The 17,966-nt window shown below is 38.9% G+C and overlaps 1 protein-coding gene across 4 annotated transcripts in view; it reads left to right on the plus strand.

Annotated features, from left to right (window-relative positions):
* Window positions 1-17,966, plus strand: part of RBL2 (RB transcriptional corepressor like 2) — a 53,678-nt gene that overhangs the window by 32,976 nt on the left and 2,736 nt on the right. For 3 of the 4 annotated variants that reach the window (XM_008985865.4, XM_054248642.2, XM_078358124.1), the window contains 8 exons: window positions 605-716; window positions 4,259-4,528; window positions 4,723-5,003; window positions 5,088-5,264; window positions 7,616-7,687; window positions 8,337-8,442; window positions 9,035-9,240; window positions 10,067-10,231. In XM_008985865.4, the coding sequence (XP_008984113.1) occupies window positions 605-716; window positions 4,259-4,528; window positions 4,723-5,003; window positions 5,088-5,264; window positions 7,616-7,687; window positions 8,337-8,442; window positions 9,035-9,240; window positions 10,067-10,231 (1,389 nt within the window). Of the gene's footprint in view, window positions 1-604; window positions 717-4,258; window positions 4,529-4,722; window positions 5,004-5,087; window positions 5,265-7,615; window positions 7,688-8,336; window positions 8,443-9,034; window positions 9,241-10,066; window positions 10,232-11,588; window positions 12,850-17,966 lie in introns of those variants that run through there. The other variant, XM_078358123.1, reaches the window with a different exon arrangement.

The raw sequence follows: 17,966 nt of genomic DNA on the forward strand, positions 1-17,966 counted from the left end.
ATGCAACTCACCATAACGTAGAGTCAGTGGGAGCCCTGAGCTTGTTTTCCTTCAACTAGATGGTCCCATCTTGGGGTGGTGGGAGACAGTGACTGATCATCAGGCATTAGATTCTCATAAGGAGCATGCAACCTAGATCATACACATAACTTAAATGTGCAGTTCACAATAGGGTTCACACTCCTGTAAGAATCTAATGCCACCAGTAATCTGACAGTAGGCCAGCCCAGGCAGCAGTGTGAGCGATGGGGAGTGGCTGTTTGCTTACTTGCATGCCGCTCACCTCCCACTCCCCTCCTGCTATGTGGCCAGGTTCCTAACAGGGTCCATGGCCCAGGGTTGAGGACCCTGCTTTAGAGTGATTGATATTCATACTCTCCAAATCAGTAATGAAAGTTGACTCATATTTAGTATCCAATTACAGCTTTCAAAATTTGACTGCCTAAAGTTTTTTTTTAACTTTATTGTTAAAATGGGAAAGACAGCTGATTTTCTTTAGATGGAATAATTGTTAAGATACTTTTTTTGCCTTAGATTACTACTGTATTTCTAATAAAAGTGCTTTTTTTGGATATTGGCATTCTGTGTAACCAATTCTTCATAGGTCATGCCACCTCAGAACCTGGAAAGAGCAGATGAAATTTGTATTGCTGGCTCCCCTTTGACTCCCAGAAGGGTGACTGAAGTTCGTGCTGATACTGGAGGACTTGGAAGGAGTAAGTTTAAAATACTAGGGGAATATTTTGGGGCCTACTATCTGGAAATTTAAATTTCATCTAATCCTAGAAGTGAAGTTAGTAGGCAATATATAGAAGAAAATATTCCATGTATTTTTGTGCCACATGGATCACTTAAAAGAAGTGCCTCTCAGGAGAATTGCCTGATCCCAGGAGGCAGAGGTTGCAGTGAGCCGAGATCGCGCCATTGCACTCCATCCTGGGTAACAAGAGCGAAACTCCATCTCAAAAGAAAAAAAAAAGAAGTGCCTTTAAAGATTAAGAATACAGGAAAATGAAAATGAAAAAAAAAAAAAAATACAGGAAAATGAATCTTAACAGGCATCTTTTAAAAAGGATAGACTGCTATATTTATTTATTTATTTAATTTTAATTTTTAAAATTTTTTCAAGCAGGGTCTCACTCTGTGGCCCAGGCTGGAGTGTAGTAGCGCAGTCTCACTCACTGCAACCTCCACCTGCCGGGTTCAAGTGATTCTCGTGCCTCAGCCTCCCAAGTAGCTGGGACTACAGGCACATGCCAGCACGCCTGGCTAATTTTTATATATTTAGTAGAGAAGGGGTTTTGCCGTGTTGGCCAGACTGGCCTCAACCTCCTCACCTCAGGTGATCTGCCTGCCTTGGCCTCCCAAAGTGCTAGGAGTCACCATAGCCAGCCGACTGCTGTGTATGTATTTTTTAAAGCGTATGTTTATCGATGAGCATACAAAATGGTGGAAATGGAAAAACCAAACTGTTAAGATTATTGTTGGTTGATAGAATTCCTGGTGATTCTGTAAAATTTTTACGGCAAATACATATTACAGGAGAAATAGAAATGCCTTCTTAAAGACAGAGCTACATGATCCAGTTAGGTACAGACAAACCCGTGAGTTAAGACTACTGAGTATGTTCCACTTGGTCTGTTGAGATGTGCTACCCTAGTTAATGTGACACTAGTGCTGGTCCAAGAAATACAGAAAAGGGCAGTTTTGCTGTGCATCTGGTTTATACTTTTTAGGCAGCTGCTTGGAAGATCTGCAATATGAAAGGTTGAAGTTTAAATAGAACTACCTTTTAAAGAGCAATTCAGTAAATCCAGAGAGTTCTAAATCCTTGGATGCAATTAAAAGAATATTCTTATTTCTAGATCAGTTTTATAATGTAATTGATAAGAGCTGGCTGTAGAAGAAATACCAGTTTTAATGTCAGGAATCGGCCAGGTGCCGTGGCTTATGCCTGTAATCCCAGCACTTTGAGAGGCCAAGGCAGGTGGATCACCTGAAGTCAGGAGTTTGAGACCAGCTTGGCCGACAAGGTGAAACCTCGTCTCTACTAAAAATAAAAAAAAAAATTAGCCAGGCATGGTGGCGGGCATGTGTAATCCCAGCTACTTGGGAGGCTGAGGCAGGAGAATAGCTTGAACCTCGGAGGTGGAGGTTGTGGTGAGCTTGAATCAGGCCACTGCGCTTGAGCCTGGGCGACAGAGTGAGACTCTGTCTCTAAATAAATAAAGTCAGGAATCACTCTAGGATGGGCATGGTAGCTCATGCCTGTAACCCGAGCACTGTGGGAGACCTAGTAGGGAGGATCGCTTGAACCCACGAGTTCAAGACCATTCTGGGCAACATATCAAGATGCTATCTGTACAAAAAAAAATCACTCTAAGTCAGTGTATACTTAATACACATGGATGATCCATATGAAAAGTCCTCATTTTTGAAAGATCTGACAGCTGGTCTTTCTCAGTCTATTTTTGTAGAATTTTCCCTTCCCTTATTTACAGATTAAGAGGACTTAACTTTAAACTTCATTTTCTTTGCACTTATCACTTCTCAGTTTTCCTGAGATCTCTTGATATTTTATACAAAAATGATAATGTATTCTTTCTGATTCTGCAGCTTTGTACCAAATACAAATCTAGTAACTTGACTTACTTTTGTGTCATCTGGAAATAGAAATGTTAAGCTGCAGTTTATTAGGATTTACTCCTATCAATACCTCTTACGAACTTCCTACATATATTTTAAAATTTAAAAACAACTGATACACAGCTTTTAGAGGTGGACACAGAAGAAGGAAGGAATGCTTCTCAAAAATTCAGACATTGGTGTGAATACTTAAAAACAGACTAAGCCATAATGGGCTGTTCAGGTAATGAAGTTTTACAAATAGTGGTGACTGTTCTGCCATATTGTAAATGTGATTGATACCACTGAATCGTACACATAAAAATTGGTTAAAATGGTAAATTATATATATATATTTTACCACAGTGTTAAAAAACTAGCCTGTAATACCAGCACTTTGGGAGGCCAAGGTGGGCAGATCACCTGAGGTCAGGAGTTTGAGACCAGCCTGGCCAACATGGTGAAACCCCATCTCTACTAAAAATACAAAAGTTAGGCCGGGCGCGGTGGCTCAAGCCTGTAATCCCAGCACTTTGGGAGGCCGAGGCGGGTGGATCACGAGTTCAAGAGATTGAGACCATCCTGGTCAACGTGGTGAAACCCCGTCTCTACTAAAAATACAAAAAATTAGCTGGGCATAGTGGCTCGTGCCTGTAATCCCAGCTACTCTCCAGGAGGCTGAGGCAGGAGAATTACCTGAACCCAGGAGGCGGAGGTTACGGTGAGCCAAGATCGCGCCATTGCACTCCAGCCTGGGTAACAAGAGCGAAACTCTGTCTCAAAAAAAAGTTAGCCATGCATGGTGGCATACACCTGTAATCTCAGTCATTCAGGAGGCCGAGGCACATGAATCACTTGAACCCAGGAGGCAGAGGTTGTAGTGAGCCGAGGTCATACCACTACACTCTAGCCTGGGCGACAGAGTAAGACTCTATGTCTCAAAAAATAAAAATAAAAATGATTTACCTCAAACCATTGAATTGTACAATTTAAGTGGATAAAATTTATGATATATAAACTGTTTAAAAAAATAAACTATGCTTAATTGAATCCAAATCATGCACGTCCACCTTGTTTATAAAAAACTGATTAAAAAATAAACTATGCCTAATTGAATCCAAGTCATAAGTCATGCATGTCCACCTTAAGTATATTGAGTTTTAATAATATTTTATATGTGGAAAAAGACAAAGATAAAAATTGGTAAAACTGGTGGGGGAATGCTCCTAGATGACATACTACCAATCGTGTCAAGTAGTGGCTCTGTAGTAAAGTCATATCTATTACAGAAAAATGTCATACAGAGAAATAGGGTAATGAATGCCTTAAATTGCCCCTAAATCATGAAGGTTCTGTAGTAGTGGAAGACAGAGTCGAGTCTGATTAGGGAAAGGGGGATTGGAGAAAGGAACACTACAAGACAAAAAATTCCATTTTAAAATTTTGCTCTTGAAAATTCACTAATTTTCATTAGTGGAATGGAGGTAAGATATGACTTCTGTAATTCTTGTTTGCTTTTTGATTTATGAAAACATAATTTCAAACACTGTAGTAATTTTTGAACCTGACAACTTGGATGGAAGTCAGATCTGAGTCTCCTTGAGTTAAATACTTTGATTTGTTTTGACCCTAGGTGTAACATCTCCAACCACATTATATGATAGGTACAGCTCACCACCAGCCAGCACTACCAGAAGGCGGCTATTTGTTGAGAATGATAGCCCTTCTGATGGAGGGACACCTGGGCGCATGCCCCAACAGCCAATAGTCAATGCTGTCCCTGTGCAGAATGTATCTGGGGAGCCTGTTTCTGTCACACCAGTTCCTGGACAAACTTTGGTCACCATGGCGACTGCCACTGTCACTGCCAACAATGGGCAAACAGTAACCATTCCTGTGCAAGGTAAGGAAGGCAGAGCTGGATATTGAGTTCCTTCTCTGTGGCATGTATTGAAAAGTTACCCAAGGTTTGGCTAGAGTGACGCAGGGGACAGAGGAGTGATGGGGGGCGGGGTTAAGAGAGGGGAAATTGTAAACCTTTGCCTGGAGAACCCCTTATTAACATTTTCTTCAAGCTTTTTTTCTGTCACAAACTAGGTATTGCCAATGAAAATGGAGGGATAACATTCTACCCAGTCCAAGTCAATGTTGGGGGGCAGGCACAAGCTGTGACAGGCTCCATCCAGCCCCTCAGTGCTCAGGCCCTGGCTGGAAGTCTGAGCTCTCAACAAGTGACAGGAACAACTTTACAAGTCCCTGGTCAAGTGGCCATTCAACAGATTTCCCCAGGTGGCCAACAGCAGAAGCAAGGCCAGTCCGTAAGCAGCAGCAGTAATAGACCCAGGAAAACCAGCTCATTATCGCTTTTCTTTAGAAAGGTAATTTTTCACGTAACCTTACCAGAAGCATGAGCTTGGGAAATATAAGTGTTAAAGTTTGAAATGTTTTTGTTTCTCTCCTAGGTATACCATTTAGCAGGTGTACGCCTTCGGGATCTCTGTGCCAAACTAGATATTTCAGATGAACTGAGGAAAAAAATCTGGACCTGCTTTGAATTCTCCATAATTCAGTGTCCTGAACTTATGATGGACCGACATCTGGACCAGTTATTAATGTGTGCCATTTATGTGATGGCAAAAGTGAGTTTGCCATTTGGAACTGCAAAGGCAGTTCATTACCGAGAACATTTTTTAATCACTTTATTGAGATACAGTTTATATGCTATATAATTCATCTATTTAAAATGCAGTGAAATGGGTCTTAGTATATTCACAGACATGTGCAATACTCACAATTTTAGAACATAATATTCTATTGTATAGTTACATGAAAGTATTTTTATCCATTTATTAGCTAATGTATGTTTTAGTTGTTTCTACTTTTGACTATATGCATAATACTGCTATTAGCCTTTGTGTTTGGGTTTTTGTGTAGACATGTGTTTTCATTTTCATTTCATTCCTATCTAGAAATGGATTGCTGGGTCATACGCTGTGTTTTAACCATTTAGGGAACTGACTGTTTTCCAAAGTACTGTACCATTTTACACAAGCAGTATAATAAATATTTTAGTTTCTTCACTTTTTCATTAACACTTATTATCTTACTTTGCTTAAATAACTTATTGAGGTAAAATTCACCCAATATAAAATTAACTTTTTTTTTTTGAGACAGCATTTCACTCTTGTCAGCCAGACTAGAGTGCAGTGGTGCATCTCAGCTCACTGCAACCTCTGCCTCCTGGGTTCAAGCAATTCTCCTGTCTCAGCCTCCTGAGTAGCTGGGATTACAGGCACGCACACCATGCCTGGCTAATTTTTGTATTTTTGGTAGAGATGGGGTTTCACCATGTTGCCCAGGCTGGTCTTGAACTCCTGGCCTCAAGGAGTTCACTTGCCTCGGCCTCCCAAAATGTTGGGATTATAGGCATAAACCACCACACCCAGCCTGTTTCTATTTCTCTTATTCATTCCTGTGTATGTGAGTTGCCTTTTGGAGGAATTTCCTTTGCCCAATACAGCTTTGCTTCTGCCTACCTCCTTTGTACTGTTTTTGGCAAATATATTACATATTTCTATGTTATAGGTATAATACATTACATATAATTTTACACAATTGTTTTATTAATCAGTTAAAGGAGAAGAAATATGCATTTATACTGTATTTACGATTACATAATTATCTTTACCAGTGCTCCTGGCCTTCTTCATGTATGTTACTGTCCAGGGGCATTTGCTTTTGAAGAATTTTGTGTAGTATTTCTTGTAAAGGGTTTGCTAGCACCAAATTCTGTTTTTGTTTATCTGAGAGTATATTTATTTCACCTTCATTTCTGAAAGATAACTTGTAAAGTTTTGAATATTGATACTTCACAGATAAAAATCCTGAGTAACTTTTTAATACTGGAGTCTTAATTTTTTCTTTCATCACTTAGAATGTTATCCCACTGCCTTTTTTTTTTTTTTTGATAGCAGTGTATCACTAATCCCATTGCTTCTTGACCTCTATAGTTTCTGATTAGAAGTTACATTTTATTTTATTAGGGTTGCTCTGTAAATGAAAAGTTGTTTTTCTCTGTATGCTTTCAACATTTTATCTTTCTTTGGCTTTGAGCATTTTTACTATGATATATCTAGGTATGGATGAGTTTATCTGACTTGGAAGTCATTGAATGTCCTGGATATATAATTTTTTAAAAACAAATTTGGGAAGTTTTCAGTATTTCTTTGAACATTTTTTTTCTGCTTCTCTTCTCTTCTGGTTCTCCCATTAACATATGTTGATTTCCTTACTGGTGTGCCACGTTTCTCTGAGGCTGTTTATTTTTCTTCATTCTTTCTCTGTGTTCCTCAGATCACGCAATTTCTTTCTTCATTTTTTTTTTTTTTGCTAGTTCAAATCTACTGTTTTCCCTAGCTTCTAGTGAATTTTTCATTTCAGTTACTATACTTTTCTACTTTTTTTTTTTTTGAGACAAGAGTCTTGCTCTGTTGTCCAGGTTGGAGTGCAGTGGCTTGATCTCGGCTCACTGTAACCTCCATCTCCCAGGTTCAAGTGATTCTCCTGCCTCAGCCTCCTGAGTAGCTGTGATTACAGGCACATGCCACCATGCCCAGCTAATTTTGTATTTTTAGTAGAGACTGGCTTTCACCATGATGGCCAGGTTGGTCTTGAACTCCTGATCTCAACTGATTCACCAGTCTCAGCCTCCCAAAGTTGCTGGGATTTCAGGTGTGAGCAACCATACCTGGCCTCTACTCCAAGTCTTGATTCACATACTATAGATTCCCAATGTTCTTATTGAATTTTAATAGATTTTCTTGAATCAATGTCTCTTTATTTGCTATATGCCTTTAAGACCATTTCCAGAGACTTTAAATGGCTTTTATATAAGTTTCACCACTTTCACTGGGCAGCAGGTTCACGGAGCTCCTCACACTGTTACCGTGGAAGTTGCTCTCTCTCTCAGAGCATTCTTATTCTTTGCCAGGTCACGAAAGAAGATAAGTCCTTCCAGAACATTATGCGTTGTTATAGGACTCAGCCACAGGCCCGGAGCCAGGTAACTACATTTTTTCTAAGGACTGAAAATAAAGCTTAAAAGTCTGTGATGAAAACAAAAAATTAACCATAGTTGATTCTGTGGCCTTTTTTCCAAGATAAACACTGGGACTCTACTTAAGGGAAGTTTCCACAATCTTCTTTATTGTCGATGTCACATGTTGATTAAGTTCTTGTTCCTCAAAAGGCAACAATGTTAATTCGACTGCCTTCTTAATTCAGAAAATCACAAGATAGATAGGAATTAAGAAGTTATTTGGTTTCCACTTTACCTTTCATTCTGGTTTAGTAAACATACTGTAGGTTAAACCAAGAGAATGTCACGTGGAAATTTAAAACCCACTTTACCTTTAATACCATTCATCTCTGAGGCACAAATCGGCCAGATCTGTGTATCTGACTTAGAATGACTTGATTTTATGGTCAGGTGCTGTTACTGCAGTGTGGTAGTGCAGGCAGTACTTGGCATGTGAAGCTAGACAGGCTGATTGAATCCTGGATCTATTTAACAGTTATGTTTCTCAGCCTCTGCTGAGGACTATTGCTACACAGGTTATTGTGAGAATCTAGTAACATATGTCAAGATCCTATCACCGAGGGCATGCTCAACAAATACTAGTTTCTGTTCCCTTCTCATTGTCTCTCTTAAGGTATATAGGAGTGTTTTGATAAAAGGGAAAAGAAAAAGAAGAAATTCCGGTAGCAGTGATAGCAGAAGCCATCAGAATTCTCCAACAGAACTAAACAAAGATAGAAGTAAGTGGGATCTTCGTGAACTACAAGACAGAATTAGGAGTTTTTACTTTTTAGGGCTTGAAGAAGTAACTAAGCATTACCAAATGAAATAACTGTAGAAACTAAGTGTTTTATTGGCAAAGGGTTTAATGGAGCAGTAAACCAAACTCTAGGTGGAAAAACTGTCCATTCCATAGCTTTGGGGCACATATTGTGTAACATTTTTTTCTCCAGGAGAATTAGAGCTTTCAGGGGGGAATCGACTTGCCTGAGTTCCAGAAAGGTCTGACATGTCAACTGGAGCTATGCTATGGATATACTATCACTAATTGTTGGTTTGTACCACTTAGTACAGGGTGTAGGTCCTAGAAAACTTGGTGTAACTTATTGAGGGACACTGCACAGAAAGCCCTTGCTATGGTTATGGCATGGGGTTAAAGTTATTAATATCCTAGCTGATATTCGCCTCTGAGTGTGAAGAATAGAGTGCCTATTCACTGTCATTAGCAAGTAGTGCAGGTAGCTGTTCACTGTTTTCCTACTTATTTTTTTTAATTAAAACAATCTATACTAGCAGCCTTTGTATTAACACCCTTTGTTTTCCTGGCTGCAGCCAGTAGAGACTCAAGTCCAGTCATGAGGTCAAGCAGCACCTTGCCAGTTCCACAGCCCAGCAGTGCTCCTCCCACACCTACTCGCCTCACAGGTGCCAACAGTGACATGGAAGAAGAGGAGAGGGGAGACCTCATTCAGTTCTACAACAACATCTACATCAAACAAATTAAAACATTTGCCATGAAGTACTCACAGGCAAACGTAGTAAGTATGACAGGGATTATTTCATACTGTTTTTACTCATGAATGTTGAAGAATCATTTATACTTCACCTGGTCCGTATAGCGGCTCATGGCTGTAATCCCAGCACTTTGGGAGGCCAGGGCAGGCAGATCACTTGAGGTCAGGAGTTTGAGACCAGCCTGGCCAACATGGTAAAACCTGGTCTCTACTAAAAATTCAAAAATGAGCTGGGTGTGGTGGCACATACCTGTAATCCCTACTCTGAAGGCTGAGGCAGGAGAATCATTTGAACACAGGAGATGGAGGTTGCACCACTACACTCCAGTCTGGGCGACAGAATGAGACTCTGTCTCATAGTTTTACAAATAATACTGTTAAGTAAAATTGAAGAGGTCTATAATTTACCTGACCAACATATGTTTCACTGTTGTTAAGCATTAAACTAGAATAAGGTTGTATTTGGAGTCCCTATAAAGTATAGTAGTATAAAAGACAGGCTACATGGGTTCAAACTGTCGAGTATTTAGTAGTGGTAACCTTGCAATTCATTAAAATTTCTCCATACCTCTGTTTACTCATATATAAAATGGGAGTATTACTAGTTCCTAGCATATAGAGTTGTTGTAAGGATGAAATGATATAATGTATAAAAATTGCTTAAAATAATTGGCACAAACTAAGCACTTAAGGTTTGCTATTAGAATGTTTTTCTTTAGGTTTAATTATTGCTAATACATCACTATCATAAGACTACTGGTTTCACACACTTCTTTAATCACTGTCAATAAAAATACCTGAAAAATTATAATTTTTTTTCTTAGAATTACTGATTTTTTTTTTTTAACAGATGGATGTTCCTCCACTCTCTCCCTATCCATTTATAAGAACAGGTTCCCCTCGCCGAGTACAGTTGTCTCAGAATCATCCCGTCTACATTTCCCCACATAAAAACGAAGCAATGCTTTCTCCTCGAGAAAAGATTTTCTATTACTTCAGCAACAGTCCTTCAAAGGTGAGCCTAGCATCAATCTTGGCCTTTACTAATCCCAAAATGCGTCAGATGCTAGAAACAGGGTTTGTGCTAAGCCTAGGCACTCATTATGAGAGCTGCCAGGGAACAGTGATCAGTCAGAATCCTTGCAGCGAAACCTAGGGTTTATTTTGGTGTTTTGCTTTTTTTGAGGGGAAGGGAGTGGAATTTTAAGATTGGAAATGGGGATTTGAATTTTTTTATTCCCTCTCCTATTTGTACATTTTGAACATTCTGCTATAAACTTGGAAGTTGGTGGTTTTTTTTTTTTTATCCCATTTGTAACAATTTTCTACATTTGTTGGGGAAAGAAATTTTGGATCCCTTACCGAAGGCCTGTTTCTGGGACAGGCAGTGTCCTCTGGAGAAGTTGACCTTTTAGACACTGCAATGCAATAGTCATATCAGCACAGATGTATGTGGCAACAGCTGCCTCATTCGAAGGGGAAGGAAGCTTGAGTCAGGCCTTAATGTTGAAAAGTCAGGGAGTTGCTGAGGTATGGAAGCAGGTAAGGGGAAGAAAACAGTGTCCTTGAGGCAGACACAGTGATCCAAAGCTGATGTTAGTGAGTGGAACTGGATTGTGAAGGTCCTTATATAATGATATGTGTACTGATAAAGACTGCTTAGAGGTGGGGCGTGGTGGCTCACACCTGTAATCTCAGCACTTTGGGAGGCCAAGGTGGGTGGATCACCTGAGGTCAGGAGTTCAAGACCAGCGTGGCCAACATGGTGAAACCCCATCTCTACTAAAACTACAAAAATTAGCCGGGCTTTGTGGTGGGCACCTGTTATCCCAGCTGCCCGGGAGGCTGAGGCAGGAGAACTACTTGAACCTGGGAGGTAGAGGTTGCAGTGAGCTGAGAATGCACCATTGCACTCCAGCCTGAGTGGCAAGAGCAAAACTCATATCTTAGAAACAAACACACATATATATGGCCTGGACTCTTCACAAAAAAGGTCAGTATCATGAAAAAAAGGTAGAGGATGGGGAAGGTACCATAAAGGAGACTAAGGAGACATGACACCCAAATGCAATGCATGATTTTTGATCCTGCATAGAAAAACACTGCTATAAAGGACATTCTGAGGAAAATTTGAATGTGGCCTTCAGTGTATTTTTTTTTTTTTTAATTTTTCTTTGGTGTTGATGATGCCTAGCAGATTATGTAGGAGACTGTGCTGAAAGTATTGAGAGGTAAAGTGTCTGTGTCTGCAGCTTTCGTTCAAAAACAGGTCAGTTGCAATATATCTAGGTAGGAGGAGAGTGAGAGCAACTCTCAGACATTAATGGTTGATAAGTGGGTGCTCAATGTATTATTTTTTCAACTCTTCGTAGGCTTGAAAAAAACAATCTGGGTACAGTGGCTCATACCTGTAATCTCAACACTTCGGCAGGCTGGGGTGGGAGGACTGCTTGAGGCCAGGAGTTTGAGACCAGCTCTGCAACATAGCAAGACCTCATTCCTACAACGAATAAAAATTAGCTGAGCATGGTGCCATGCACCTGTAGTCCTAGCTACTCAGGAGGCTGAGGCAGGCTACTCACACTAGAGCCCAAGAGTTCAAGGCTGTAGTGAGCCATGGTCATGCCACCACACTCCAGCCTGGGCAACAAAGTGAGAAACGCTGTCTCTTTAAAAAAACCAGTTGAGGAAAACAAATAACAACAAAAAAATATGTTAGAAAATGCAATAATGGGCTGGGCATGGTGGTTTACGCCTGTAATCCTAGCACTTTGGGAGGCCGAGGCAGGTGGATCACCTCAACCTGGCCAAAATTGTGAAACCCCATCTCTACTAAAAGCACAAAAAGTAGCTGGGCATGGTGGCAGGCGCCTGTAATCCCAGCCACTCTGGGGTATGAGGTGAGAAAAATCGCTTGAATCCGGGAGGCAGAGGCTGCGCAGTGAGCCGAGATCACGCCAGTGCACTCCAGCCTGGAGAACAAGAGCGAGACTCTGTCTCAAAAAAAGAAAATGTAATAATGGAGAAACTTTTCCTATCATATTTTTAAAAAAAAAAAAAGGTCTAAAGGTGTCACATGGTTTGGAATAAGTTTGAAAACTGGAATAAGTGAAGATAAACCAGTCTTTCTGCATGGGAAGACCTAATATTTAAAAGATATACTTTCTCTGTTACATAAGCTTACTCTAATTCTAGTGATAGTCCTAGTAGGACTAGTTAAGAAACCTGGAAACATAAATTGGCAGTAATAGCCCCAAAAAGCAACTGGAGTTGGAGGAAATGATTCTGATGGCTAAAGTTAGACTCTCATCCTATAACCTATGAATTCTAAATGGATTACAGTTAAATGGAAAAAAAAGAATAAACAGATTAACATAATAGACAAAGCAGATGAATTGGAATCAAAATACTTATAAGAAGTCTTAAAAAGGGGGAAAAAGGGACATACAGGAAAGGAAATAGCATTTAAATTTAAATGTTGTAAATGTACCAATTAAAAGTTAGAAATTGTCCGATTGAACAAAAAAGCAAAACCAAACTATCTGTTTTAAGTTATGCACTTTTTAAATGTAAAAATGTATATCCCACAAGTGGAATGTTACTTGGCAATAAAAAGGAATGAAGTACTGAATGGATTACAGTATGAATGGATATTGAAAACATTGATAAGTGAAAGAAGCCAGTCACAAAAGACTACATATTTTTTTATTCCATTTTTATGAGTTGTCCAGAATGGGCAAATATATAGAAGCAGAAAGATGACTGGTTGCCAAGGGTTGTGGGGAATAGTTTCTGCTAATGGACAAGTTTCTTTCTGAGGTAATAAAAGAATTCAAAAATAGAATGTGGTGATGGCTGCACAACTCTGGGAACATACTAAAAGTCCTAGTACACTTCAAATGGGTGAATAATACAGTATAAGAATTGTATCTCAATAAAGCTGGAAGGGTGGAAAAGGTTATTCCATGCTACCACTCATCAAAGACAGTTGCAGTGGCTCTATTAGTATCAGAGAAAGTAGATTTCAGAGCAAAAAATATCAGTGACAAAGACAGGTGTTTCCTATTGACATATAAATAAAAAAGATAGTCAAGAGATTTCAACTTAATTGGTAAAACAGAGAAAAATCAGTAAGTATACAGAAGATGCAGACATTATCGACCAACTGACTGACATTTATAGAACACCCTCTAACAAATCGAGTGCAGAGAGAACACTTACCAAGATAGACTACATTATGGACCATAAAACAAGTGTCAATACACGTTAAAGGGTTGAAATAATGTATTTTCACTGATCACAGTGGCATTAAATCAGAAATCAATGAAAGATACCTGGAAAGTCCACCAATTTTTGGAAACTATATATTATTTCTTTTGGTCAAAGAAAGCACAAGAGAAATTATTTTGAACTAAATGAAAATCCAAAATATTAAAATTTGTGGGATGTAGCTAAAACACTGCTAAGAGAGAAATACACAGCACTAAACACCTATGTTAGAAAAGAAAAAAGGTCTCAAATTAGTGACCTAAAGTTTCAACTTACAGTAGAAAGAGTGTAGGACTCACTGAAATGGAAAACTGAAAAGTAGGGAAAAACCAAGGCAAACAAAAGCTAGGTTTTCGGGGGCTGGGTGCTGTGGCTCATGCCTGTAGTCTCAGCACTTTGGGAGGCTGAGTGGGGTGGATTGCCTGAGCACAGGAGTTCAAGACCAGCCTGGGTAACATGGCAAGACCTTGTCTCTACTTAAAAAAAAAAAAAAAAAAAAAAAAAAAAAAAAGGCATAGTGCTGCACACCTGTGGGCCAAGCTAATCCGGAGGATGAAGTGGAAGGGTGGCTTGAGCCCAGGTGGTTGAGGCTACCATGAACCATGCTCACATCACTGATGAACTCCAGCCTGAGTGACAGAATGAGACCATTTCAAAACAACAGCAAAAACACAACTAGGTTTCTTGGAGATTTTAAAAATTGTTACTTCTGTGTACAGACTAACCAGGAAAATGAAATTACCAATATACATTAAAAGTATAATGAAAGAAAAAGAATAACTTAATCCCAGCCAGGTGTGGTGGCTTATGCCTGTAATCCCAGCACTTTGGGAGACCAAGGCAGGAGGATCCTTGAGCCCAGGAGTTCAAGACTAGCCTGGGCAACATAGCAAGACCATGTCGCTGCCAAAAAAAAAAAAAAGCCAGGTGTGGTGGGATTGGTGGGGTGGGGTGGGGTGTGCTGTAGTCCTAGCTACTTGGAAGGCTGCAATGGGAGGGTCACTAGAGCCTGGGCAGAGAGGCCGCAGTGAGCTGTGATGGCACCCCTGCACTCCAGCCTGGGTAACAGACTGAGACCCTGTTTCAAAAAAGATGTTAAAGAACAACTTAATGCCAATATATGTGATGATGAGCATGAAATGGACAAATTCTTCAAAGACATAAACTAATAAAACTGAAGCAGTAGTAGTCTCAATAGCCCCATATCTATTAAAGAAATTAATTTGTGGTTAAAAAAACCTCCTGTCAGAGAAAACTGTAGGCCCAGATGGCTTCACTGGTAAATGCTACCAAACATTTGAGGAAGAAATAATGCCAATTCTATAGAAACTCTTCCAGAAAGAGAAGGTGATAAATCATCTTAGTATTTGAAGGAAAGCATCTGACAAAACCCAACATTCATTAATATAAAAACTCTCAAGGAACTTCTTCAACTTGGTAAACATTTACCAAAAGCACCTACAGATATCATACTTAATGGTGAAAGACTGAATGCCTTGCCCCTCTGATCAGTAACAAAGCAACGATGTCTGTTCTCACTACCCTTACTCACCATGTAACTGGAGAGCCCAGCATGTAAAATAAGACAAGAAAAAGAAGCCATACAGCCTGGATTGTCAACACAGAAAAATCACGAAGAATCCACAGAAAGTTACTAGAACTAGTAAAGGAGGTTACATGATTAATATACAAAAAATCAAATGTGCCGGGCACGGTGGCTCACGCCTGTAATCCCAGCACTTTGGGAGGCGGAGGCAGGTGGATCACGAGGTCAAGAGATCGAGACCATCCTGGTCAACATGGTGAAACCCCGTTTCTACTAAAAATACAAAAATAAAATTAGCTGGGCATGGTGGCGTGTGCCTGTAAACCCAGCTACTCAGGAGGCTGAGGCAGGAGAATTGCCTGAACCCAGGAGGCGGAGGTTGCGGTGAGCAGAAATTGCGCCATTGCCCTCCAGCCTGAGTAACAAGAGCGAAACTCCATCTCAAAAAAAAAAAAAAAAAAAAAAAAAAAATCAAATGTGTTTCTGTATACTAGTAGTGAACAATCAGAAGTAAAATAAAAAATTGAAAACCATAAATAACACTTAAAAATTACTTAGGGTTAAGTATGATAAAAGCTATGTATAAAAGAAATCTATCCTGAAAACTACGGTGAGAGAAATTACAGCCTGAGAAAATAGAGAAACATGTTCATGATATTGAATAAAAATGGTATCTTATTTTCCAATTCAGCAGTTTTCCTAATCTATAATTTCAATCCAACTTCAGTCAAAATTCATTTATATAAAAAACTGATTCTAAAATTTATAATTTACAAGGCAAAGGAACTCAAATAGCTAAAATAAGTCAAAGTTGAAGGATTCACACTAATTACAAAGCTAAACAAAATATCTGTATTATACCACCACAGTATCAACAGTAATGTTGGTGAAAGTATAGACACAGAGATCAATAGAACAGAACAGAGTCCAGAAATAGACCACATGTATACGGTAAACTGATTTTCAACAAAGGGGTAAAGGCAATTTGGTAAAGGATAGCCTTTTCAACAGATGGTGCTGGAACGACTGGATATGCATATATCAAAATAATAGTAAATTTGTACCCATACCTAGCACCATATACAAAAACTAAAAACCACAGACATAAATGTAAAATCTCGAACTACAAAACTTCTAGAAGACAACATAGAAAACCTTGGTGAACATGTTTTATGGGAAAACTTTATTTACAACATCAAAAGCACAATCCATGAAGTACTGTTAGATTTTATTAAAACTAACAATTTCTGCTCTTTGAGACAGTTAAGAGAATAAAAATACCATCCATAATCTATGAGAAAATCTATACAAGTTCCATATCTGATGAAGCATTTGTATATCTATTGTATCTAAAGAATTCTCAAAATTCAGTGGGAAAACCACCACATGTAAAAGTGGGCAAAAGATTTGAACACACTTCACCTATTACATGCTTGTTAGTTTAGAATGGCTAAAATCTAAACTGACAAAAGTTCTGGCAACATTGTGGAGCAATTTTACATATTGCTGGTGTGAATGCAAAATGGCATCACCACTGTGGAAAGCTGTCAGTTTCTTAAGCATTCCATTAGCATACAACCAGCAATCTCATTCTGAGGTATTTACCCAAATGAAATGGAAGCTCTTTAGACAAAACCATGTACATGACTGTTTATAATGACTTTCTTCCTAATTGCCAAAAAGTGGGAAATAGCCCAGACGTCCTTTGGCTGGTGACTGGATAAATAAGCCTGCGGTGCATGCAGACAATGGATTGTTACTTTGCAATAAAAATGAACTGATACGTTCAATGTAGATAAGTCTCAAATACATGAACGCAAAGTGAAAGACACTGGATTTAGTAGGCTACTTACTATAGGATTCCATTTCTGTGACATTCTGGAAAAGGCAAAACTATATGGACAGGAACATTAGTGGTGGTTTGGGGTAGGCTGACTACAAGGGAATATGAGGGAATTTTTCAGAGGAAAGGAACTGTTTTATATGACTGCAGGTATTTCTAGCACGGAATTGGGAGTCTGTCCAGTAAAATGGTAGCAATTATTAGACTGTTGGTTGGAGAAAGATTTGTCATCTCAATAGGTGAGAGTTGAGACCTCGGGGGAGAATATTACAAAGCAAGAAGTAGCTTATCTCTACTAACATTTATACTACTCTGAGAAAAGAATCATCAAATACCGTGCAAGATGGGTTAAGATGAAGACTGATCCTTAGTGATACTTGACAGGGCAACGTCAGTGTATTGGTGCAACTTGTTGAAAAATAAATTATGGTAGCATTGCTTATAGTAATAGTAGGGGATTAGCCTATAATACACACATACAAGAGAAGAATGTACAGAAGTTGAAGAGATGTTACAGATCCATACATACTGACAGAGGAAGGTAAAAGACAATGTTGACTGAAAAAATATTCCAAATGGTACACAAAGTATACCGTTATTTACCAAAAAAAAAAAAAACCCCACATAATACACTGTATTACATTTCTAATGACTACATTCCTAGAAAGAAGGATACATACCAGACTGGTTTGTTCAGTGGATTAATAGTAATAGTAGCTGTGTCTCTGGGAACTGGGTGAAGATAAGGAGTCTAGGTATATTATATTTGAAATTTGGAATAAGAATTTATTCATGTTTAAACTATTATATATATATTATGATATATAAAACATCATGTATACATAAATTTTATATACATAATAGAATTACCGATGCATATTGTGCTACATTATGGTATACAATTATACATTGTAATACAGTGTATAGATTATACACAATTAACAATGTATACAGTAAACAGTGTAAGAAATATTCAAGCAAATGGGACACTGTAGAGACAGCAAATGCAGACCAGACTCCTAGGAAGGCAGAAAGGGAGCTAGAAGAGAAAGAGTTGAAGGAAAGCTTAAGATTTTGTGGCGAAGTGCAGTG

This window comes from Callithrix jacchus, chromosome 20 (genome assembly GCF_049354715.1).
Source record: "Callithrix jacchus isolate 240 chromosome 20, calJac240_pri, whole genome shotgun sequence".
In the NCBI taxonomy this organism is placed as follows: Eukaryota; Metazoa; Chordata; class Mammalia; order Primates; family Cebidae; genus Callithrix; species Callithrix jacchus.